Source organism: Cricetulus griseus, chromosome 3, assembly GCF_003668045.3.
Source record: "Cricetulus griseus strain 17A/GY chromosome 3, alternate assembly CriGri-PICRH-1.0, whole genome shotgun sequence".
NCBI lineage: Eukaryota > Metazoa > Chordata > Mammalia > Rodentia > Cricetidae > Cricetulus > Cricetulus griseus.
This window is the reverse complement of record NC_048596.1, coordinates 170,649,681-170,674,768: the sequence shown is the minus strand read 5'-3', so window position 1 is coordinate 170,674,768 and position 25,088 is coordinate 170,649,681. Positions and strand designations below refer to the sequence as shown.

The 25,088-nt window shown below is 49.0% G+C and overlaps 1 protein-coding gene across 2 annotated transcripts; it reads right to left on the bottom strand.

The window, feature by feature from the left end:
* Positions 1-3,498: 3,498 nt before the first annotated feature.
* On the bottom strand, positions 3,499-23,710 carry Cetp (cholesteryl ester transfer protein). Of its 2 annotated transcripts, XM_035441417.1 has the most exons (17): positions 23,593-23,710; positions 22,745-22,859; positions 19,109-19,243; positions 18,935-19,005; positions 18,653-18,740; positions 18,015-18,084; positions 17,765-17,825; positions 16,097-16,188; positions 14,818-14,997; positions 14,084-14,138; positions 11,102-11,114; positions 10,922-11,069; positions 6,495-6,562; positions 5,886-5,919; positions 5,442-5,511; positions 4,079-4,164; positions 3,499-3,573 (listed from the first exon to the last, which is right to left on the bottom strand). In XM_035441417.1, exons 1-17 carry the CDS (start codon positions 23,708-23,710, stop codon positions 3,499-3,501), a joined length of 1,479 nt encoding a protein of 492 aa, XP_035297308.1. The 2 variants fall into 2 exon arrangements, with proteins under 2 accessions (XP_035297308.1, XP_035297309.1); XM_035441418.1 differs by lacking the exon at positions 14,818-14,997.
* Between the last annotated feature and the right edge of the window lie 1,378 nt (positions 23,711-25,088).

Genomic DNA, 25,088 nt, shown 5'->3' with positions numbered 1-25,088 from the left:
GTCTGGCCTCGGCCACAATTGTTCTGATCATTAGACATTGGTCCATGCAGAACTTCTGGACTGGGGGTGGGTGGGGTGGAGAGTAGGCTTGTGAGAGAGTCTGGCTGTTTGCTTCAGTTCTAACAAGCCTCTGCTCTTCGGGCTGCCATTGATCCTGCTACATGCTCTCTTGGCACCTTTTGGTGACTTGTAAGTTCCCCCCCAACACACACACCAGAACAGGCCTGAAGACCTGTTCTGCAATGACAGAGAAGGACACTGGGCTATAACATCTGCTTTCCATTAGGGCTCAGGGATGTGTTCCAGGGTCTTAGGCTGGTGGGACTTGTGAGAGCAAGACCTTAAAGGACTTCTCAGAATGCCTTTAGTAAGTCTAATATTTCTGGGGAGGGCAGGGGGACTGTCTGGGTGGCACACTCTCACAGTTTTTTTGCTCTGTGGCATTAAGGGAAGGCCTTAGGCTTTTTGGGGCCCCTTAAGAGAGTTTTGATCCACTGTGTCATCTAACTTGTGTGGCTGCCCTAGAGGGCAACATTGTAAAGCCTGGGATTCCCCTTAGACATCTGGGGCTGGTGAACTCTTTCTTTTCTTAAGATTTATTTTTATTTTATGTATATGAGTGTTTTGCCTGTATGTATGTATGTATGTATGTATGTATGTATGTATGTATGTACGTATGTATGTGTGCATGTATGCTACGTGCATGTCTGGTACCCTTGGAGAACAGAAGATGGCCTTGGATCCCCTGGAATTAGAGTTAGGGGCAGTTGTGAGCCACCAAGCAGGTGCTTAGAGGCAAATCTGCAAGAGCAGCAAGTGCTCTTAATGGCTGAACCATCTCTCTAGCCCCTAGGAAGCAATTTTTTGGGGGGAGGACTTTCAAGTACCCTCCCCTTGCTCCTGGTTGCTTCTGGTGTCAGACTCTTGCTCTGCAATCCAAGGGCAGAAGAGAACAGGGACAGAGTGAGCTCAGGCTGTGAGGGCTGAGGGAAGATGCCTGGGGCTCATTGCCAGACAGTCTAGCCTAATTGGTGAGTTCCAGGCCAGTGAGAGACCTGGTGTCACAAGAGGTAGACTGCATGTCTCTGGATAAATGAGTTTACCTTTTGGCCTCTACATGCAGGCAAATACACATATATATTTGCACATGTATGAACACATAGATTCATGAATGCATACACACATGCATTTTTAAAAGTCAAGTTTACTTGTCTCACAGTAAACTCAATAGCCTTTTATAGAGGCTCGCAACCTTTCTAAAGCTGTGATCCTTTAATACAGTTCCTCATGTTGTGGTGACCTCCAACCATAAAATTATTTTGTTGCTCCTTCATAATTGCAATTTGCTACTGAGCAGTGTCTCCATTCCTAAGAGCATTGGAAATATGTGCTTTCTGATGGCCACAACCCATAGGTTGAGAACCACCCACTGTCTTAGTCTATGGCATTGGAGAAAGTATCACACTGTGTCAACTCCCAGTAGAAAAAAAATAAGCACAGAGCACAGATAGAAGGAACAGAAGACAAGGGGTGGCCCAGCTTTCTAACAGTCTGCTCTGGGAGTCACCAATCCATTCCTGATTGATCAGGAGCTCACAGCCCTGAGAATCAGCGAGTCTCCTCTTTAACAGCCAGTTGCTTCTCAAGGCCCCACTTCTCAATACTGCCACAATGTGTGTTCTGCAGGGTGTCAGACAGCAGGACAAACCATCCCACTGGGCCAGTGCAGTGACCGTGCCTGGAGAAAAACCTTCCAAGCTTGAGATGGAAGAGCCCTCTGTGCTGGAGCCTAGGGGTGGCGAGGACGGGGAGGCTAGAAGTCTGTTGATGGACTTTCTCTTCAGCGTTAAAGTTGAATTAATTTGCCTATTCGGAGACCCTAGCTTCCTCTTCTGTGAGAAGCTAGACCAGCACAAGGCCCCTGTGCTCCTTACCTACCTGGGATTCTCCCATCCTCTTCACTTGCTGCCTCCCTCCCCTGCAGTGTGGGAGCCACATGGCACAGAGGGCAAGTCAGAAACTCCATTTGGAAAAATAAAAAATAAAAAAAAACTCCATTTGGGCACAGGAGGGAAGTTAGTCAGAGGAAGGGATGGGAGCTTTGATGGTGGGGAACAAAAGGTTGTCAACCCTCATACTGATGGGAGGGGGCAGAATTGGAAATCCTCTTCTCTGACCAGATATGGTTTTGGGGTGCATGTGCTCAGGGATTTAGGGCCAAATCAGCACAATGAAAACGATGAGGGCAGTGAACAAAGTGATTACTGTGTTGCCAAGGAAGGTAGTGAATGAATGTTTCCCGACCCCCATGCCTGCTGTGGCTGTAGCACCTTTTCTCATATGGCTACTTAGTAAAGTCCTGCTCAGCCTTTACAATGGGACTTAAGTAGTCCCTCTGTCCCTGGCTGTTAGAAGATGAAGGTGTGTGTTCAGGTATGGATTCTACCTCGTTGTGATCTTCCCTGGTAGGAAAGCCTGCTGTCCGTCAAAGTAACTAAGCCAGGCTTTGAGCACTTCACCCAGGTTTACCAATCGGGACTTTGTATCCTGTAGGGGGAGTGGACACCTGCTGGAATGGAGCGTTCCCTCTGTGCATCTGATGATATCTCAGGCAGGAGTCCCTGCTGCTTGGGTGGCTCCCTGGGATATCACTGTAACAAGTCTGCCACTGTGGTATTCTGCTCACCCAGTCTCTGAACTACTCACAGACCCCACCCAGCACATTGCCTTTCCTACTCTGTATCCAGATTGGAATATGTGTCTTGCAATGATGGATGTGTTATACATGTCTTGGTGTCTGTCCCTCAGGCTTCCAGTCTGAATCAAGGGCCTTGAGTTGTGCATGTGTACTATGGGAGACAGGAAAGTAGTTGCTAGAGGGTGGGGGTGATGTCCACAGATTTCACAGAGGCTAGATGTCTCTGGAAGGCTACAAGTAGGGGCACCTACCAGAGGGGCATTGTCACAGGTTGACTCAGCACATGGGTGTTGGGACCTAGCCCCCACGGGGTCTTTAAGAGTTGTTTTCCAGCATAACCATAGGTACCTTCTGGTTTTTTTTTTTTAACCTCACCCCCATTGGGATCAATATCCTGTTGTGAACCCTTTGACCTGGGGTTTTTGTAAGTTTGTATATAAGGCTGCTCCACAATAAAGGTGAGAAACATTCTCTCAGAAAGTGGACTAGGCGTCTTGTAGTTCATCCAAATCTCCAGTGATGGCCAAGGGCAGCCACACATAGGTATGATGGGTAAGATGAGTCTCTCCCATGCTCTGCCCCCTTGTCCCCCTTCCTAAGAAGGACATTCTCAGATTCTGGACAGGGCATTTAATGGCAGTAGACCTTAATAATCCAGGAAGCAGGGAGCCAGTTCCCATCTCCCTGTCCCCACTCTGAGCCCCACACAAGAGACCCCAGCATTTGGATGCTTCTATTCCATTATGAGTTGGGTGCATGCCTTTGATCCCAGCACCATCAGCCTCCATTTGTAAAGCCTCCTAGTTCAGGCTCTGCAGGAAATCCACCAGCAGGTGCTCTGGGAAGCCGAAGTCCATCTGCAGCAGCAGGAAGCCCTGCAGGAGATAGGGGCAGGCTATGTTAGCTCCTGAGCCACCAGGAGAGAGCTGCTTTCTAGTAGCTACCAAACACTCCAAGATGGCTATCTAGCTGACATAGTCTCTAGTCATCTGAATGAAATCCCAACCAGGAATTGTCTAGATCAGGTTAGCGTGTGGACATATCTGGGTATGTGTATGGGGTGGGGATGTCTTGATTGTTAATTGATGTAAGCTGGCCCAGCACAGTGTGGGCAGCACCATTTCCTGGGTGAGTAGTCAGTCCTGGCCTATATAAGAGTTACCTTAGAATGAGCTTGAGTGACCCAGCAAGCAGCATTCCTTCATGGTTTCTGCCTCAAGTTCCTGCCCTGACTTCCCCCAGCAATGGACTGTAACCTGTAAGCTAAAATAAACATCTCCTCCTCTGCTTTTGGCCAGAATGTTTTATCACAGCAATAGAAATCAAACACGAACACTATGTCTGCCCAAGAGATGGGGCTAGAGATGACTTCATACTCACGTCACGAGTAATGATCTCAGGATTGATGATGTCGAAAAGGTCCAGGCCTTTGCTGTTCATGAGGGTTGTCAATGCCACCTCCAGCCCTAGGCAGGGGAGGGAGCCAAATCAGCTCTTCTTAGGGAGCAGGGCCAGGCCTCGGGTTGGAACTGATGGTGTTCTGTGAGCCTGGCTCAACCACCCTGCTGCAGCTGTCGCTCCCTGGTGGTCACTCCTCAAATCCTAAGCTTCTCCGTGCACTTCACAGTCACAGGGAAAGTCTCCCTGTCCAGCTATCTCACCATCTGTGTTATTGATTTGTTCTTTTAGTTTTTATAGTACTGGTGATTGAACCTGGGGCCTCACAATACCACTCTCTCTCTCCCCTCCCCTCCCCTCCCTCCTCTCCCCTCTCCCCCTCTCCCCTCCCCTCCCCATCCCTCCCCTCCTCTCCTCTGTCTCACTAAGTTGCCCAGGCAATTCCTGAACAAACTCAGACAGGGGTTTGTTCTTGCAATCCTCCTGCCTCAGCCTCCCAAATAGATGTCATTACAGGCCTGCACCATCATACCCAGTTCCCCTATAGTTTTAGCATCATCATATTGATGGGAGAAACTGAGGCTGAGCGAGACCAAGACACTCAGTCAGGTTAAGTCCAATTTCTCTTCTTTCTGTGTCTACCAAAGCCATGTAGATAGAAGATATTCAAATGAAGGTGCAGCCAACTAAACTTCCCTGTGTGGAAAGGAACACAGGTCCTCACAGGTCCTCTTGTAAGGTGCTCTTTGCACAACCCTGTGTGAGATGCTACCATTGGAGTGACTACAAATGGAAAGAGATCCTACAATGTCAAGGTTCACCGGGAATCCAGGGATCAGTAAATCGGATGTTCTCGGGGAAGGGAAACTGAGGCTTGTCTAGGCTCCCACTAAGTGGCCCCCAAGCTGTCAGGATTTTTTCTGACATATCCAGTTGCCATTGGGAATCCTGTATTCTTATTTTTATTTTTTTTTGAGACAGGGTCTCTCTACATAGCCCTGGCTGTCCTAGAACTCATTATGTAGACCAGGATGACCTCAAGCCCATGGAGATCTACTTGCCTCTGCCTTCCAAGCACTGAGATTAAAGGTGTGCATCACCACACCTGGATGAGACCTGGGTTCCTAAAGTAGGTTTAGCCAGCAGTCAGGTGGCAGAGGCAATGCTCTCAGTGAGAGCCAGAATCACTTTGTCACCTGGGAAGAGATTGAGGCCACCCAACGGGCTTGAGAACCAGAGGTACTTCAGGTTCTGCTTGGGAAAGGCCTCTGCAATGAACAAACTAGAAGTGGGGACAAGATGAAGCCAGACACCCACCCCATCCTTTCCTGGAGCCTGCACTTACGAGACATGATCTCGGGGATGCCTACTGTTGTGATCATCAACTGCAGGAAGTTCTGGATGGACTCGGAGCTCTGTCAATCAGAGGCCCATAGTGAGTGCCCTTCAGGACACAGGAGTGACCCATGAGGCCACAGAGCCTCGACAAGCACTCATTCACATGCCCACAAGAATGTCATCTGAGCCCAGACCCTCTGCTCCTTCCCAGAGGTTCCTTCTAGGCAAGTGTTTTTCTCTCATCCCACAGAAGGGAAAGGCTACCTATCCAGTATTCTCCCACCTTCTCATTTAAGTCAGCTCTGATCCCATTTCTGCAAAAACAACATTTCCTCTGGCCAGAGAGCAGGAGAAAGGTTATACAAGAACCCCAGGGGAGTCCTATTGTCCAATTTCTTTTACAGTCTTTTCCTGTCTTTCCCCAGAGCTTATTTCTTCTGAGACTACCTACCTCAGCCATGTTGGAGGTAGTCTTTGGTTTAATCCTGAAATCAAGAGAGGAGAAGAAAATGCAAAGTTAGAACAGCCCCATCTTAGCCTAACATGCTGACAAATATCCATAACCTAGAACTGGAGCCTGAGGCAGAAGGATTCCAAGCTGGCTTCTGGCCAGCTTGGAATACACAGTGAAGCATAACTCATCAGTTCAATACTTGCCTAGCAAATGAAAGATCCCTGGCTTCATCCTCAGTACCCAGCCACATACACAAAGAAAAAAGGGGGTTGGAAATAGCCCTCCTTTGGGCTCCAACCAACAACATTCTCCACTCTCAGTGTTCTCTTATGTCCAAGGCCTCCACCCTTCAGAACCTTCTTTATATTTGCCTTCCAGCCACCCAGCTTTTGTACTGATCAGGCCAGGCCCTCTCTCCATACTGATGTTTCTTCTTCCAGATGCTGACACTAGGGAGGGCTCTTCTCTCCTTGCAGATACTCCCAAGTTCTCAAAGGAACTGGCCACACACACCCCCCACCCCTAGGTCCCAGCACCGTGCTTGACCATACAGGGCCAAGACATGTTTGCCGAGTCCACCCTCTTCCTCCAAACCAGAAGACATACTGGAAATCCACAAGGCTTAAGAAGAGCTTTTTCTTGGAATAGGAGGCCTGGATGGTAGCAACAATATCCTGGGGAGAGAAACCAGGTGCTGTGATTCGGGCCCTCCAGGAAGCAGAGCCCTCTGTCCTCTGCACTGCACAGAGAGGCATAAGGAGCAGTGGGTCCTGCCAACCTATGGGAGTAGCTACTGGTCTTCTGAAACCTGGAATGCTGGAGACACAGCTTAGTGGTAGAGTGCTTGCCTAGCATGCCCCAGGTGCCACCCTCAGCACACAGATGGAAATAAAAACCAAACACGAGTCACAAAAAAGCGACTAATTTACAGGATAAAAAAGCCAGCAATAGCCTCAGTGGTCTATGGATAATAGGAAAAGACTTCAAAGAAAAGAACTAAAAGAAACTATGTTAGAGAATTAAGTGACAATATGAGACATTTTGCACCAAATACATCCTACAACGCAATTGTGTTTAAAAGAAGAAAAGTTGGGGGTGCTGGGGAGATGGCTCAGCTGGTTAAGTGCTTGGAGTACAAACATGAGGAGCACAGTTTGATCTTAGCACCCACATTAAAAGGAGGGTCTGGAGCAGGGCAGTGGTAGTGCATGCTTTTAATCCCAGCACTTGGGAGGCAGAGCTAAGAGAATCTCTGGGGCTTGCTATTTTTGTGAGCTCTAGATTCAATGAGAGACCCTGTTTCAAAAAATAAGATAAAAGCCAGGTGTGGTGGTACACATGTTTAGCCCCAGTGCTCAGGAGGCAGGGGCAGGCAGATCTCTGAGTTCTAGGCCAGCCAGGGCTATATAGTGTGTCCCTTTTCTCAAAAACAAAAACAAACCACCAAAGGGAAGGAAGGAGGGAGTGAGGGAGGGGAGAGGAAGAGAGGGAGGGAAGGAGGGAAGGGAGAGGAAGAGAGGGAGGGAGAGAGGACGAAAGGAAATGGTACAGAGCATTAGAGAAAAAATCCGCTGTCAACCTCCAGCATTTGGGTGCACACACATGTGTACACACAGGAGCATATACATATGAATATACAACGTACACAGAGATGAAGAGTGGGGGGCAGGGATCGGGCTGAGCTGTTCTGTGGTGGAGCACCTGCCCAGGACACACAGGTCCTGAGTTCCACAGCAGAGGAGGAGATTGAAAAGGCAAAACTGAAGAAAGTTCTACAGCTCCTGAAGCTTTGGACTTAGGACCCTGGTCCTGTCCATACACCCAACTGCTTCCTCCTGGTAGGTCTGAAATGACCAATGACCAGGACTTTTGAAAACTACTTCCATCCTCCACCTCCAACGCAAAGCCGTTCTCCAGGAAAGCTGAGGCACCCCCTGCTGGCAGTTGACCATGTTTGTGTTTTCACACTCAGGGAATCCAGGACCCTGGATAGCTGCATCTCCAGGACTGTTGCCACGCTCCGGGCCCCAACATTAGGAACATGTTGGAAATGCGTTCTTGGGGCCCACCTAATGACTATGAGCCAGACATTCTGGAGATGGGCCCTCAAATCTGTGCCCCGCCAACCTTCCTGGGGCATGCTCAAAACATGTCAGTGTGTGAGACCCAGGTACAAATGGCCTTCAAATAACCTTGACATTGAATTAAAGTTACCTAAGCACTTTTCAATTTTATATCTCTGGGCAAAAAATTTAAAGTATAATGTTTTTGCTTGGATAGCCAGTAACTCTTTCTCTACCCACTAGGCTATATGCTTCATGCGATCAGAATTCATATGGCCTAGGCCATGGTAAGAACTCATGGTATTGAAAAGAAAAACAAAAGTAGTGTATAAGGAATGCAGAAGTTATTAACTCAGAGACAAATATGAGCTGAGGCTTTAAGAAAATGTCCTCTTGCTCCATGCCTCCAGAGTCACCTCTATCAGGAAGGGGTAAACCCACTATTTCTCTAGGATTACTACCACCAGAACTCATTTTAATGTCCCCTCAATCTAGCCAACCTACGGTGCCAGCCATGTAGTCTCCTCCCACCCTACCCAACAGCCTTCTGTGCTTCAACTTCCTCCTTTACCCTGTCAGCCTACAGACACACTCTCACTCCAAACACCCATACTAGGGTGTCTCACACCACCAAGATATCAGCCTGTGGTGTCTGAGGATCTAACTAGTTCAGTTTTCTGGAAGTTTTCCCATCCAAGGTCCTGGGGAATAGTAGTTCATGAAGGCTGCTCATGTGCATAGCCAAATTCATAGATGAGAGGAGAGTCCAGGGGTGGGGAGGGAGAAAGGTACTGGGGAAGTCATGGCAGGAGGTTAGAGTGTGACATCTGGGGGAAGGGGGCTTGATAGGTGCCTACCGTGGTCTGACCTAAGGTCTTGGCTTGGCCAAACTTGAATCACATTCCTAAACGTTCTCCTAGAACCATTGTGTAACCGTCAGTATCAGGCCACCCTCCTCTTTGACCTGAGGACTCATCCTCTACCTGCTCCTATGAGGGTGCTATCTAATCACCCTGGTCACTGTCAGCAAAAATCTTGTTAGGTCAGTTCTATCACACTCTTCCCCAACTCCCTGCCCTTACCCTTGGGTATCGATTCCATCATTACCAAGCCTTATTTGGAGCCCAGTACCCCTTTCTACTACCCATTTCCTTAAAGACACACTGACTTGGCTCCTGTCCTTATGGACACTAGCCTCACCTGACATTAACAAATGTCATTGAATAAATTTTTTTCTAGAATGACTACTCTGAATCTCTCCAGTTCTTAAAGACACAAAAAGGTTAAGTAAACAGAACAAGACAAAAACCTGAGGAGTTTTCAAATGTCTGAAGGCCATATGCTCTGTGGACTGGATCTTGCTTGGCACAAAAGGAGATCAGTGGGGAAAATGGATAAGGGTTAGATGAAGTCTAGAGTTAGTCACAAGAGCTCAGCCATGGTGATCTCTTCATTATGACAAACAGCGCAATTATGGAAAGATTAGTGTTTTACATGCAGGGGCTGAGAGTGTTGAATACTCTGTCCTGTCTTGGTAACTTCTATTCAAATATGAAGTTATTAAAAAATAAGGAGTTTGGGCTGGCACAATGGATCAGTGTCCAGTGCCAAGCCTGATGATCTGAGTTCAATCCCTGGGATTCACATGGTAGAAGAGAGACCCAACTCCTAAAAGTTGCTCTCTAACTCCAGTTGTAGACCGTGTGAGTGTGTGTGTGTGTGTGTGTGTGTGTGTGTGTGTGTGTGTGTGTGTGAGTGTGTGTGTGTGTGAGTGTGTGTGTGTGAGTGTGTGTGTGTGTGTGTGTGTGTGTGTGAGTGTGTGTGTGTGTGTGTGTGTGTTGTGTGTCTTTACTTCTTTTCTCTTTCCTCTCTCCTCCCTCCCATTTCTAATAAAACCTCTCACTTAAGCTCTGTCTGCCTGGACTGTTTGTCCCTCTGCCTCTGTCACCCTCACCTGCCATGGAATCTGCTAAGGACCCCTCCAGATTTATTCTAACAATGTGCATGCTATGGTGAGCATGTACAGGTCAGAGAACAACTTCCAGGACCCATGTGGGTTCCAAGAAGTGAGTCATTTCTCTGACCTAATTAAATACTTTTAAAAAATGAACATGCAAACTATGTTTGTTTTTAAGGGACTTGTCAGATGGAAACCCACCATGCTCCATGTGAGGTGGGTACCACCCTGGGCACTTTCTTCAAATGGCAGAATTTCTCTTACAGGCTTCACTGCTTTTGCCTTTAGCATTTGGGGAGGGTATATTTTTTGATTTGGGTGTGTGAGTTTGTTTCTTTTTTTCAGACAGGGTCCCCTGTGTAGCCCAGGATTACCTTTAACCCACAATCCTGCCTAGCCTTCCAATGTGGAGACTATAAGAGTAGATGCCATGCCTGCTATCTTTAGAGCTTGAGCTACCAAAAAACATTTAAGAGATCTTGAAGAGCCTTGGAAACCAGACTGACCTCAGCTCCTTCATTACAATTGATCTAGCTAGCATCCAAGCTCCTGTTTCTGAGTTGGTGAAACCTAGTAACTCAGAAGGGGCTTGGCACCTAGTCCCAGCCTTGCTTCATATGGTTATGACACAAGGAGAAATATCAGTGTGTTTGATCATGGGTGCCACCCCAGACCCTACATGGGACTCTCAGTGCCAAGTCCAGCATATACACACACTATGCTTCTTTCCTAACATGGGGAAACTGGAAATCCATGTGATCCTAGAGGATGTGGACAGAGGTGGATGGTGACAGTGTTTTAGACCTACATGGCAAACATCCATGTTCCAGTGCTCTACTTAGGGGGGATCTTAGTAAAGCTGAGGCATCTTGTTGACCACCTCCTGGCTCACACCCCACAATTTTGATGACCAGGAGCCATGGGTAAGAAACAATGAATCCCAGCAGAGATGGTGAAAAGATAAGATAGATTTTGACAGCCACCAGTGCTCCAAATCCCTGCACCCATCTTACCTCTTCAAAAGTGTGAGTCACAGAATCTTGCCCATCCTTATGTGGGAAGAGGAATTCCATCACCACAGGAGAACTGACCACGACACCCTTGTTCTGGCAGGAGATTGTAGGCCTCCTCGGGCAGTGGACAGTGACTTGGCCTGGGCTGGTGAGGAGGCCACTGAACAGCTGTGGGGAGATGGGAATCCCGTGACTGAGACAGGGGCCATCAGAAGAGCTGTGGCCACTGCCCTCAGAGACTGGAGGGATCAGACTGACTGGAGTCCCAGGTGGGTAAGAACAGCTTGGGGTGGTCGCTCAGGCTCTGGGCTATACCTCAACACTAACTTAACAGTGACATGGCAAGACATTAGGACTTGGGCTGGAGAAACAGCTCAGTAGTTAAGGTTGCTGACTGCTCTTCCAGAGGACCCTGGCATAGTGTCTCACAATTGTCTGAAATCCAGTTCCAGGGCAGCTGACTTCCTGTTCTGAACTCCATGGTCACCAGGCACACATGCTACACATACAGACATGCAGGCAAAACACTCATACACATAAAATTAAGTAAATGAACTTAAAAGTTTTAAAAATAAGTTAATACTCTTGCCCCCTTCGGACCCTCAGCTTTGTCATCTCCATGGGGGAGAGCAAAAACTGTTGCTTCCTTGACCACCTTCTCATGGGAGGGACACATTGACTTAGGTTTGTGGGCCTCACTTTCATGGTCTGTGAAATGGGGGTTACAACAGAGAGGAATAAATGAGATCACCCACATGCAGAGCTAACAGCTGGTCCTACTGGGGACCCAGGAGATGTGATGAAAAGAACAGAGAGATTTTTTAAAGCCAGGCATGGTGGTGCACACCTTTAATCCCAGCATTCAGGAGGCAGATGCAGGTAGATCTTTGAGTTAGAGGTTACCCTGGTCTACATAGCAAGTTCCAGGACAGGCAGGGTGTTGCTTCTAATAATATTTGTGGGGACCTTACTAACTTCAGCTCTGACCACGAGCTGGGTTCAGCAGAGAGTCAAACACACATGGTCTTTGCCAGCAAAGTCCAACACTTGTTATAGAATCCCCAAAAGAAATGTACAATTGCAACCAGAGATGTGATAGAAGAGAGGGACCAGGCCAGGGTACAAGAGTCTTGGGCAGAGGATCTGACTTAGACCAGGAGGTTGGAGGGGACTACCCTGTAGATGGAAAAGAATCAGATGGAAGGGGGTGAGGAACACTTCCGGTGGACAGAAGAGTTAGCAAGCCCCTGTGGGTGGTGCTTATCCCATACAGGAAGGGAGCAGGTAGGTCAGGTGGGCAGAGCTGCAGGACCTGCAACCTGTGGACTGGGCCAGCAGCTTCTCCTAAAAGCACTACTCAGCCAGTGAGTGCCCCAAATAGGAAGCTTTACTTAACACATAGCTGAGCTCAAAATAAAGAAAGGGTAACCCCAGGTTCTGGAGACAGGCTTCAGCTGAGAAGTGAAACTGCCGTGAAGCCCCGACACAGGGGAGGATGTGGCACCAAGGGACGCGTCCCTGGACTTCGGTGTTCTCAGAAATTGCTGAGGGGTACAGCTGGAAATAAGACACATGCCATCTGTGGGAAGAATACTGTAAGTAATCTCACCAAAGGAAGCCACAAAGAGGTTCAAGTCAGGCAGAGGGTGTAGATTAAAGAATTACCCAAGCATGGTGGTAAACACTTGCAATTGCAGCTGCAGCAAGATCAAAAGTTGGAGAGCAGCCTGGGCTACATATGGAATTTGAGACTACATGTAGTGTGAGCCGCATGTATGGCAAAACCCTGTCTTCAAACAATGGTAGCAGCAACACAAGACGTAAAATGAACAAAAGCAATCTGTGAACACCAGGACTGGAGGATATGTTTGTAATTGAGTCTGGCAAGGTGCAGGACAACCTGAGCTTAACATTTAACATAAAAATACACCTTGTCATGATTTTTTTCTCAATCTACAGAACCAAGTCAAGTCTGATCTGTGTTTAGCTTACTTTGGTCCTCAAGGAGATTTGTGTGTGTTTTGTGGTGCATGTGGAATTGAGTTAACCATCAACAGAATAGTTTTCATCAAATTGGACTGTATTTAAATATGCCTTTAAAATAAACCCTCAGGGTCAGACTCCAGAAGTTTGAACCAGCACCTACTACTGAGTTGTATGGACCTAAACTGTCTTCTTGCTTCCCATGGCTTATCTTTCTGCAGCCTGTTGAGGTCACAGAAACCCCCATAGTAGCTGGGCCTGGGTTGGGGATGGAGCCAAGGAGAAGTGTACAGACTCTGCAACAGTGTGGATGCCATGATGGCTCTCAGTGTGGGGACGAGGGAGGACAAGTCAGAGGTTTACCTATCTTCAGAGTTCTGTCTCTGGAAAGAGGGAGCAGTCTAGGCTGGGAAGGGAAGGCAGGAACTTCAGAAGGGAAGAACTGTCACTGCTAGGCCAGGAAGACCCCCACCAAGGAGGAGCAGGATGGGGTTAGTGGGCACAGCACAGAGGGGAGCTGTGTTGGGGCCACTCTGGGAGAAGCAGTTGCATAGAGTTCCTGGGTTTGTGGGAAGGGAGATTGTGGGAAGCTGGGAGGGAGTCTAGAGAGTTTAGGGTGGTATGAAAATACCTAAGCAACCACCACAGTGGGTGGTGGGGAAGAAGTCCATCAGAGGCTGGAGGAGTTTACCCAGAAAGGGCAATGGTCCCTTCAAGATTTGGATTTTGCCTTGAGAATCAGATTTACAGACATTGTCACCACTTAGCAGAGGGGAAACTGTAAGGCCCAGAAAGTCCATGGGTTCAGGGTCAGTGATGAGTAGTCACCCATCTATTGTCTGAGTCCTGTGAGAGAGCCTGGGGCTAATCCTGGGGTTCCACCCCATCCCCAGACCCTATGGATTTGGTGTGGAGCAGGGATATGGGGCATAACCTTTAGAGTCATCATGGCTGGCTCACAGGTAGCCCTGCCATTCACTAGGCTGTCCAGTGTGAGAAAGGTGCTCAGAGCAGTGTCTGGATGATAGGTAGAAAGCCTTAGCTCACTCGGGTTAGACACCCAGGAGCTTGTCCTTGCTCATATGCATGTCCCCATTGCTGAGACTGGCTGGAGACAGGAGAGCTCCTAAAGCAGGGGCAGGATCAGGGTGCTTAAGCTAAACCCCTAGCTACAAGAACTTACCTCCGGAATGATTTCCTGGTTAGGGTTGAAGTGCCAAGTCTCTAGCACCACCTACAAGAGAAAGGGTGCCTCTGGGTGAGGTTACTCCTTAGAAAGACACTGTAGGCATAGGGTGCAATGTCATTGATTGGACCCCTCCTGAAACTTAATTCCCAGATTAGATCAGGGAAGGGTATAGTATAAGAAACCCTGACCTAGCTGGATCCTTGTGACACCCAGGCTGCAGGACCTTACAGTCTTCCCTCTAGGAGCCCCCGGTCTCCCCATTAGTGGAATGGCATCTGTGGAAGATGCTGGCTTGTGAGTCACCTCTTCTAACCCAAGCTATCTAGGACAAGCTACCTATTCTCTCAAGCTTCATTGTATTTCCTGGTTTTGGTTGAACACTTTTACATACTGAAAATGGCAACATTAGTCACCTACAGTCAGTGCAACAAAAATGGCAGCAGCACCGATGTTAAAAGCAGGTAACTTGCATAATTACCGTGTTTCAAAAATATCTGTAATTGCATCTGCTTGTCTATTGTTTCATTGATCAGTGACTTACATACCACACATAGTGGGCACCAATAACTGCTAGAATTTAATATTATGACTGCAGCTTCAGTGGTTCATGGCTCTTTTGACCAACACCCAGAGTTCCCTTCAGGCTCCCCCATGCCTGGGTGGGGACGAACGCATACAGACCATCACACACGTGGTTGTCCCACCAGCCCACCCTGCCCCTTACCTTGAGTTCTGTCTCTGCCAGGTTGAGCTGGAGGCGGCCATCCTGGAAGGCAGCCTTGGCTAAGGAGTCGAGGACTTGCTCAGAAAACCAGAAGTAGAGCATCCGGGTGTCCCCCAGCAGTGTGGGTGAGAAGGCAGGGAGGGGAAGCACCTCAGAGATGTTCTTGTAGATGAAATGACCCTGGAAGAAACAGGTATACTGGATGTTTTTCTTCTTCTTAGCCCTGCCCGACTCCAGAGCCAGCCTCAAGGAGAAGAGTGGAGCTTTGGAAGGCAAAGTGTCTTTCTAGTCGAAGACAGATAGGGAAACTGAGGAACAATTACCCTCAGTTTCCTCCCAGCCACACATTCAGTGAATACAGCTACAGTACCTGATATGCTCTGAGAACAGTGTGAAGTGAGCCAGGTGGGCTCGGTGGCCACTTCCTAAGCTGGCACTCCACAAAGATGACAGTCAGAGCAGAATAAGTGTGGTTCTCCAAGCTCCCACTCTGGCCACCAGCCTTGCGCCCTCAGGGAGCTGAGAGTCCATGGCCACCAGTCCAGTCAACAGAGTGAAGAAGATAAGCCATCCCTAGTTCCTTGCCCACTGACAAAAGCCACCCATATGCTATACAGGGTCTTCATCAGCATCCACACCCTCCTGAAGTATTCCCTTTGGTCACTTTCCTAGAAACAAGCCCCACTGGAGAGAAGATTGGTCTCCTCCCTCCCCCTCTCTCTATCTCTCTCAAAATTCTGTAGTACCCAGGTCTTGGCCAGGTTCACAGTTCCATGGAATAACCTTCTCAGTTAGGTGACCAGGTGATAGAGGCCAGGCCCCTAGGGTTTGAGAAGAGTGGGTGAGGCATCCAGGTCACAATACAACTGTCCTGTGTACACTGACGCTGCATCAGCCAGATGCCCCAGGCCATTCCCCAAGGAAGCTGAACAGCTGTGGGGGGCAAGCTGTTCTCTTGGGTCTCTGTTGCAGTAGTGCAACCCACGTCTTAGGTAATGGAGGTCCAGGGCTTTCATCAGATCCTATGAGGGAGTGTTGGCTTCCCTGAGTGATTACTTTTGAGAAAGACAGAAGATAAATAAGCATTTTGTAATGGGGCCAGTGCTGGACAGGGTGTGGGGCACCCTGGTCCTTTTCTGTCCATGTCATAAAATGCCTTACAGGTGTGGTGAGGGATGCTTGGCTTACATGGGATAAAAGTTAGGGGAAGGGAGTGGAGAATAAGGATGAAACCCAAAACTATAACAGAAAAAGTCCTGCCCTCTCCTAACATGCCTACCTTGTGATGGGACTCAAGGTAGGTGGCCGTGATGATGGGTGATCTTGTCAAGGAAATGTCCACCTCGATGTCTCTATCTGAGATGATGTTGGCTGTGGGAAAGCAGAGGTCAAATGGACCATGTGGATAGAACTGGCCTTGGTTGAGTTCTTTGTTCCCAAATGCTCCAGTCCCAGGCCAAGGATGGACACTACTTTGCTCTTCTCTCAGCTACTGTCTGTCTGGGTAGCTCCATGCTGAGGAAGACCTTGTGGAAGAAGGGTTCAGAGTCTGCAACTGCAGATCCAAACTGTGAGTGGCAATAGAAGATGATGTCCTGACCTCCTTAGGAACTCTTGTCCTCACCTCTGAGGACAGCATCTACCTCAGGGCTGTGTTCATTCAATTCATTTGTGCAAAAGTGTGAGAGAGCGAGCTTGTAACACTGTGAGCAATTCTACTAATCTTTCTTCTCATTCTTCTGGGTCCAACAGAGGCTGCAAACATCTCCCACAAAGGAGTAGACAGAAAATACTCAGGCTCTGCAGCCCCGAGGGTCTCTATAGCCACTAGTCCCACTAGTTGGTATGGGCTCAGATGTAGGTAAGGGACCCTGACCTCTCAGCCCATCTGAATTCTGTCTCTCTAGCAAACCCCGACTCCTGTAGGCTCTCCCTCCACTCCCTGATGGACAGGGCCATCTTCATGTTCCCCCAGAAGCAGGAAGGTTCCTGATCCAGGTTTCCCCAGTGTTGGTGGTGGGGAGTGGGGAGGCAACTGGATGTCCCATACTGTGTGGCTACTCTGCATCCTGGACAGAAGAGTAGGATGCTGCCAGGGGCACCTGGAGCTGTGTGTGGGTCTCCCCTTCTAAGTCATCCTCTGCAGAGGTCTCTAGGGCTCTTGACCCAGGACTTCACTGCTCTTACTGCCCTTATTCAGGGAGCAAGGGCTATGTGTCCAGGCCCAGTGCTCAACTGCTGAAGGACCAGTTGTTTGAATCTTCTCTTCCACTTCTTGCTTGGGGTGCAGGGAGTGTCCTGTCAGCTTATAAACATTAGTAAAACGGGTCTAGAAGTCAACTGTTGGGTGACTAGGAGGTCAACCAATGGTGGCTCTGTTCGTTAGTACCAGACAGGATAGTCCTCACAGCACCCAGTCCTCTCTCCCTGTTCTTCCCAGTGACATAGGAATGTCCTTACTGGACAACACAGTCCCAGTGGTTCCTTCTACATTGCACAGCCTTGTGGGAGCGCCCTCACAGCTCAAGGCCTGAGGAGAAGGTGGGTGAGACTGCAGCTCCTCTCTTCAGTAAGATCTCCATCTCACCATTCATCCATTTGCTGCTGAATATGTAGTTGCTGCTGGGCTTAGCAACAGGAGAATGGGATGCTGATCAATCTAATTGTGGCAATAAGTGCTGGCAATGGCCCAGCTATTGTCTTACTTTTTTTTCTAATTTCCATTTATTTTTTTTTAGTCAATTCTCTTGTTACCCTGTGGGGGTAAGGTGCTGTTATCACTTCTCAATTACGAATAGGGAAACTGAGTCTTGGAGGTTCAGTGTCTTGCCCAAGGTCAGCTTGAAAAGCTGCATCTCCAAGAAGAAGTGACTCTCAGTTTAGCAAAAGCCACATAAGGGTGTGGCTGTGCCAACATCACACAGTAAACCATGACGACAGAACTCACCAGCCCTTGTCTGGACAAAGTCAGCCATGATGTTGGAGATGACGTTGATTTCCTTGCAGACCTGGAGTAGACAGCTCAAGCTGTTTATCAGGCAGGAAGGGAGGCCAGATAAGAGGCAGACAGTGCCTCCATCTGGCTGTGTCTGAATGGCTGCATGGGGAATGGGGATAGGGGTTGGGGTCAGGGCAGGAAGAGCCACGAGAGGAGGAAGCCTGCTCCCATGGCATGACTCTGGTCTGGCTTCACCTACCTGTCCCTTCAGGACCATCTTCAGGGTGAAGGAGATGATATTTGTGAACAGTTGCTTAGTCCACCCAGGCCTGAGGGGACCAAGCGTCACAGGTGCTTCACTTAGACATGGGTGCGTGTTGAGTACCTACTGTGTGCTGAACAGTGACATCCAGGGATCCTCTGCCCTTGGAGTCCTCCAAGGGCTCAGGAAGGAGACATTAGCATCCCCACTTCACAGCAGAGAGCCCTGAACTCAGGAGGCCTGGAACCCATGTCAACCACATTGCCACCTTAGGCTTTCCCCAGAGGGCCCACTTCCTGTCACACCTTTACCTAGGGACATGCTGGAGTCTGCATCCATACGTGAACCTATGTGCTGAAGGGCTGAGAGATGGCTCTCGCCAGTTCCCAGACACCAGCTCCCCCTGTTATCCACATTTGTCATTGACTGTTCCTGGGGCTTCTCTGAACCATGGGATCCTGTCTGTGCAATGAGCTTAGAATACATCACATAATGTATTCTCAGTAATGGAGCTACTGGTGCTATTGTTGAGTTTCAAGGGTCCACTAATGGGAAGGGCTAGAAATGACACCTTTGAGGAGGGGCACACTAACAGGCCTGGGGTATAGAAGGAGTTCTTGGAGATGGTGACTTACTCACGCTCCCCTTGGAGGTGCAGGAGCAGCTTATGGAAGGAGATAGAGCAGTCAGGGGCATCAGTCCGTACATGGCCAGAGTCACAGGCTGCAGAGAAACCAACGCCCACCAGGGCAGCTTGAGCTATAGGGCAGTCCAGGCCAACCAGAAGTGTGGCCAGCTCTGGCTTCCTGTCCTGCAAGCTTCCCCAGTTTGCCCCTCCAGAGGCCTGAGAACACCCATCTACTTGGTCTTCCATCCCTGCAGCCTGGCCTTCCACCTTCCCAGAGGAGCCAACATACTCAGCTTCGTGTTGATTTGGAGGTCAATGGCCGACTCAATCTCAAAGTCGACAGACTGTTCAATGTTCAACCTGTAAAAAGCCAAGGACCAACTTCCTCATTTAACTGTCCCTGTGTTCCTCTATTGTCACCAAGAGGCCAGCAGGTGACTCAACAGCTAATGGGAATGCTTACCCCCAGGCGCCCTTGTAGCCATAGTTCAGGGTCCCCTTGAAGATCACAGATGCATTCTGAATGGAGACATCGACGGATTTGGCCTCCACCAACTCAACCTGGCTGCTGGCAATGGACAGGTGGCTGATCTGGATGCTGTGAGGGCAGATGGTGGTAAAGAGGGGCACTAAGGGCAGGGAGGGATTGCCCCTGCCTCTCCACATGCTCCAAAGACCCTACCTGTTGTCCTACCCTGTCCTGTTGTCCTGGTGCTAAATGTACCCTGGAGTCACCCCCAGAAGCCTGGGTCTCCCAGAAAGCATCTAAAGTTGTTTCCCACTTTACCTTAGAGGTTGGGAGGGTATTAGATAGGATAGCAACTCCCACCGAAATCATCTCCTAATCAACAGAGGGGGCCATGCAGGTGTGGGGATATTAAAATGGGGGGACCTAAGTCACCCAGTGGATGTAAATTAATCACAAGCGCCACTGTTGGACAGTGGGAAGGGGAGGCAGGTGCGGATGTGTGAGCAGGGAAGACGGGCAAGGATGTAGCCTTGCTGGTCTCAGAAACAGAGGGGTCAGAAGCCTGGGCTGGGGTGGCCTCTAGAAACTCCACAAGGCAGGGTACCTTGTATCCCCTGTGACCTCAGAAGAGTCCCTGCCAGCACTTTGAATGTCACCTACTGTCACCTGCCCTGCAACTATAAAGATAATAAGCTTAAAGCCGCCGAACTTGTATTGTGATGGCAAGTAGAAAATGGACACAGAAGCTTTCTAGAGGTGACACTAGTGGGAGAAGAAAGGAGACCTACCATGTAGGGGACAGTGTAAGCCATGCCTACTAGAAGCTGGCTACAGGTGTGCTTGACCACACCATGACATGTGTGCTTACACTGTCCCCTACAATTCCCCTTTTAGTCTAAAAGAGGATTAAAACTTAACAGTGTAAAGTATCCAAAAATTAATCCTAACTATGTCTACATCAGCTAACCCCTAAAGTCATCTGAAAAGAGGTGTCCAAACCTGAACACCTTCTTCTAATCCTACCATGTGAGGGAGATCTTGTGGCCCACCTGCTGTCACAGACGTGGTGTGTGCTCTGAGGGGGAGAACCTGCTATGCAGAGTGTGTGTCTCCTGGCTTCATCTGCATAGCCACACCAGGAGATTGTCACTGCCACAGTGCTGGGCTGAGGTAGAGTGTCCCAGAGAGTTTGTGTGGCTCCAGAAGGCTTCGCTGGAATTTCATCTTGGACCTGACCCACTTCAAAGCCTGCATTATGTAGGCCTCTGTGATAGATGCTAGCCGTGAAAAGCCAGGCACTACCACTTGGCCTTTCGGTGTTCTCTCTTTCTCTGGTGTGTGTGTGTGTGTGTGTGTGTGTGTGTGTGTGTGTGTGTGTGTGTGTGTGTGTGTGTGTGTGTGTTCCTGTATATACAGGTTCATGTGTACAGCATATGAATGTGGAGGCCAGAGGGTGACCTCTGTGCCACTCCTCTGGTGCCTCTGCCTTTTTGTTTGTTGATTTGAGACAGTCTCTCACTGGTCTAGAACTTACCACCTAGGTTAGGCTGGCCAGCCACTGAGCCTCCTATCTTCATCTTTCCAGTACTGTAATTCCAAGTGTGTGCCACCACACCTGCTGTATGTGGGTATGTGAGTGTTTGTGTGGGTGTATGCATATGTGGAGGCCAGAGATCCATGTCAGGTGTCTTCTTTGGTCATTCTCAACATTAAATAGAGGACAGGGTCTCTCATTAAACCTGGAACTCTCCTATATTGTCTAGGCTAGTTGGCCAATGAGCTCCAGGGATCTGCCCGACCCCCTCCAGTAGTTGGTTATAGGTTGTACTGGCTAGTTTTATGTTAATACATGTCAGAGTCATCAGATAGGAGGGAGCCTTAATTAAGAAAATGCCTCCATAAGATCCAGCTGTGTAGGACAGCCAAGGCTACACAAAGAAACCCTGTGTAAAAAAACAAATGAACACACAAACAAAAAAAAAGATCTGGCTGTAGGAAAGTCTTTAGGATATTTTCTTAATTGGTAATTGACCACTTCTGGGCTGGTGGTTCTGAGTTCTGTAAGAAAGCAGGCTGAGCAAGCCAGGAGGAACAAGCCAGTAAGCAATACTCCTCCATGGCCACTGCATCAGCTCCTGCCTCCAGGTTGCTGCCCTGTTTGAGTTTCTATCCTGATTTCCTAAGGAATGAACAGCAATGTGGAAATGTAAGCCGAATAGACCCTTTCCTCTCAAGTTGTTTCTAATCATGATGTTTCATCATAGCGATAGTATATCTAAGACATAACTACACACCACCATGTTCAGCTTTTTCATAGGGACTGGGGATTTGAACTCATGTCCTCTTCATGTGTGGTAGGCACTTTACAGACTGAGCCATCTCCCCAGACTTTTCTTTCCTCTTAGATTTTATTCTGCTCCTTCCGTAGACAACAGGATAAAGAATTCCCATTGTACACAGTGATTTCAGTCACAGCTGATCCCTGATGCCCGGTTATACAGACATGCCCATGTGGGTGACATATAGAATGAAATCTATTCTCAGACAATCTGGTCTGGACTACTGCTGATGTGTTAAAGGTGTCTCTCTCTCTCTCTCTCTCTCTCTCTCTCTCTCTCTCTCTCTCTCTCTCTCTGTCTCTCTCTCTGTCTCTCTGTCTCTCTCTCTGTCTCTCTCTCTCTCTCTCTCTCTCTCTCTCTCTCTCTCTCTCTCTCTCTCTCTCTCATTTCCCAGGGTTTCTCTGTATAGCCCTGGCTGTCCTGGAACTTGCTATGTAGACCAGGCTGGCCTCAAACTCACAGAGATCCTTCTGCCTCTGAGTTCTGGGATTCAAGGCATGCGCCAGCATACCCTACAAGTTGCATCTCTTTTTAACAACTCCAAGGACGCTTTTGCAGCCTCTGGCATGTTGTGGATGCCATCCTCTTTATACAGAAAGAGAAACTGACACTCAAGGTCAAACAGAGTCCTGGCTGCCTCCGCGTCCCTCACACTCCACCTGTAACTGTCCTCAGAGTGGAGTTCCAGCACTGTCAGCACCACCTAGTGGCTCTAAAGAGGGACAGGTTCCTGTTCCAGCATAAAGCTGGTCACTGTCCTCGGTTTGTTTTAGGGGATCTGGGGAAGAGGACTTTGGTTTTAAAACACAGATAAGGCCCACGAAAAGTATCTTCCCTGGGTTTAGTTGAGTCCCGGGAGCTGAGCTATGGCTCAGCTGTGCCTGCTGCACTGTGTACAGCCTAAGCTCTGTCCCCTCTTTCTTATTGGTTAAGCTAGGCACTTAGGGAGATGCAATCATGACAATGTAAAACACAGCTTAAAAAGCATCAGGCCCACAGTCTGATCTTGTCCTGACCATGATTCCAATCCATTCAGAAGAACAGCCTGGCCAAGAAGTCTCAGCGTACTGCCTGCCTCTCTTTGCCTCATCTTCCTAGAACAGATGAAAATGTTCCTCGAGGCCTGACTTCTACAGGGGCTGCAGTGGAGGTGAGTACAATGACAGTCACTTGGACAGACTGAAAGCAGGGGAAGGCACATCGTATCAGAGTATCCATCCTGATGCTCCTCCTCCCTGGGTCCACCATGTGTCCCAAGTTCTTCCCCTCCAGCCCCAGCCCTGCCACTCACTTGTGCAAACCATACGTGACTCGGCCAAGGAGCATCATAGACCTCTCACCCTTGATGTCTGGGTAGGAGGCTCTCTGGAAAGCTGTCTGGATGACCTTGGCTGTCTCCTGATTCACTGGAAGGAAAGTTGAGTGAGAGACTGTGAGGTAGGCAATTCCCACCTTCAACCAGCCCACTGCCCAGCCTCTCTGGGATGAGGCCCTGCCCCCAACAGGTCTCTGGGTGGGTGGTGGTGGGTCCCTCAGGAAACACAGAACCTCTTCCCCATATCTTGTTCATACCCCAGGCTATACTTCCCAACTCTTAGGAAGGTTGCAGTTCTAGTCAAAATGACACCCTCAGCTCCAGCTGCACCCAGACCCCTGGCTCTAATACAACTAATATGAGATACTCTGTGTCGACAACACACTTTAACCTTCCCACATCCTCATCAGGCTGCGTTCCAGAGAGAGCAGGCGGGTTAAGGTCACATAGCAGTTGGTGACACAGGTTAGCCTCTATCACCAAGGACATATGATCACCAACTTTGTCCTTAACCTTGATTCCCCCCCACACCCGCTCTCTGAACTAAGATTGACTCAGAGTTCTCAGCAAACCATGCATGTAGCTGTTTGAAATCTAGCAGGCGCCGACAACCTTGCTCTTGAATGTGAAGTCAGAGGAGAAAGGGGGGCCCTGACTCTCACCTCACTGTCACAGCTCATCCCTTTCCCTCTCCCCTCTCCTTTCCCTCTCTTTCTCCCCACCTCTTTATCTTGCCCCCAAGCTTCCAGGGTGCAGCCCTGCTCCAGTGCTGTCTTCTGACCACAGCGGATATCCCCAAAGGACAGACATAGGCAGGCACTTACACACCAGAAGGGCAGCCTTGGTGATTCGGCACACAATGCCTGCCTCATACGAGGTGCTGGTGGAGCAGGCACAGGTGCTTCCTAGCAGGGCCAGGCTCAGGAGTGTGACAGCTAGCATGATGCTCCAGCAGCAGTGGCCAGTGGCCTAGCTGGACAGCCTATACTCCTATATATGTGTTTGCCCAGCCCCCATGAAGTTCTTCTGGGAGGCAGGGTTTTTCTGACTCCAAATGTCCACCTCTTTCCTGCCCAGGATCTCTGACCTCCTCTGGGGTCAGTGCTGGATGCCCCACCCTCTGCTTATCTGCCCTCAAGCACCCACACCCTTCTATTGTATACTTTCCTTAATTTGTGCCCCCTCCAGTTTCAAATATCTCTCACTTGCCATAAATAGAAAAGTCAAAATACAATGGCCATTAGATAATGGCATCCAGCTCTTGCAGGATCCTGCTGCCACAGTGACCTGAGCTGGAGGTTTGCTGCCGCATATCAAAGAGGCAGATGGGCTTCTTGGATGGTAGAGACCTGAATCCCAGTCTCTCCTTTGCTGTCTTCTGATGGTCTGAAAGTAGCTTTCTGGAGCATTGAAATGGTACCTCAGAACCATCACACCACCTTCCACCCCCAGCCACCTGTGCAGCCTGCTTTATGGGATGCTTTGTTTAGAGAACACCAAATTCAGCTGCTCACACCTTTACTGTCTTGAAGAAGAGGATGAAGCCCAGACAGGGAGGGGGACTGGCACAGGTCACGCAGCAGTTGGTGGCAGCTTTTTCTTGACATCCAGGCCCTGGGTCCACATCTTTAAGGGTTTTGAAGACCCACCATTACCCATCCCTGAGGTGCTAGACACACCCTAGGCCCCCATATTGGTCCCCACTCAATTTCCTTAATATTTCCATTTCTGAAATCAAAGTTTTCTGGGTTCTGAGTCACTAGGGCTTTCATATCCTTACCTTCAGATGCCAGAGAAGGAGCAAGAGAAGCGTCATCAGACCCAGGCTCATGCTAACTGCCCTGGAAGCCCCCAAAGAGCCCCATGAGGCAAAGAAGAAGTCCAGTGTCAAATGCAGCTTTGGAGTGCCTACTCCAAGGGACAGGGAGTCAGGGGTCCCAGGTTCAGTGGCTGCCTGCCCATTTCAACTCTGCTCCTCGTGCTCTGGTACAGAAGCAGGAGCCTGCCAGCTACAGTGGGGGCTGGGAGTCACCAGACCTCAGCTATAGCACCTTTGTTTCCCACAGTCAGGGGCCACCCTCCCTCCTTTGCCAGTCACTTGACACAGCATTGTTTACTCTGGATGAGTTCTGGTGCTTCTGAAAATTTTTCATAGTCATCATATTATTATAAAAAATGGGAGCTTGGTGGTGGTGGTATACACCTTCAATTCCAGCACTTGAAAGGCAGAGGCAGGTGGATCTCTAAGAGTTTGAGGACAGCCTGGTCTACAGAGCGAGTTCCAGGACAAGCAGGGCTACACAGAGAAACCCTGTCTTGA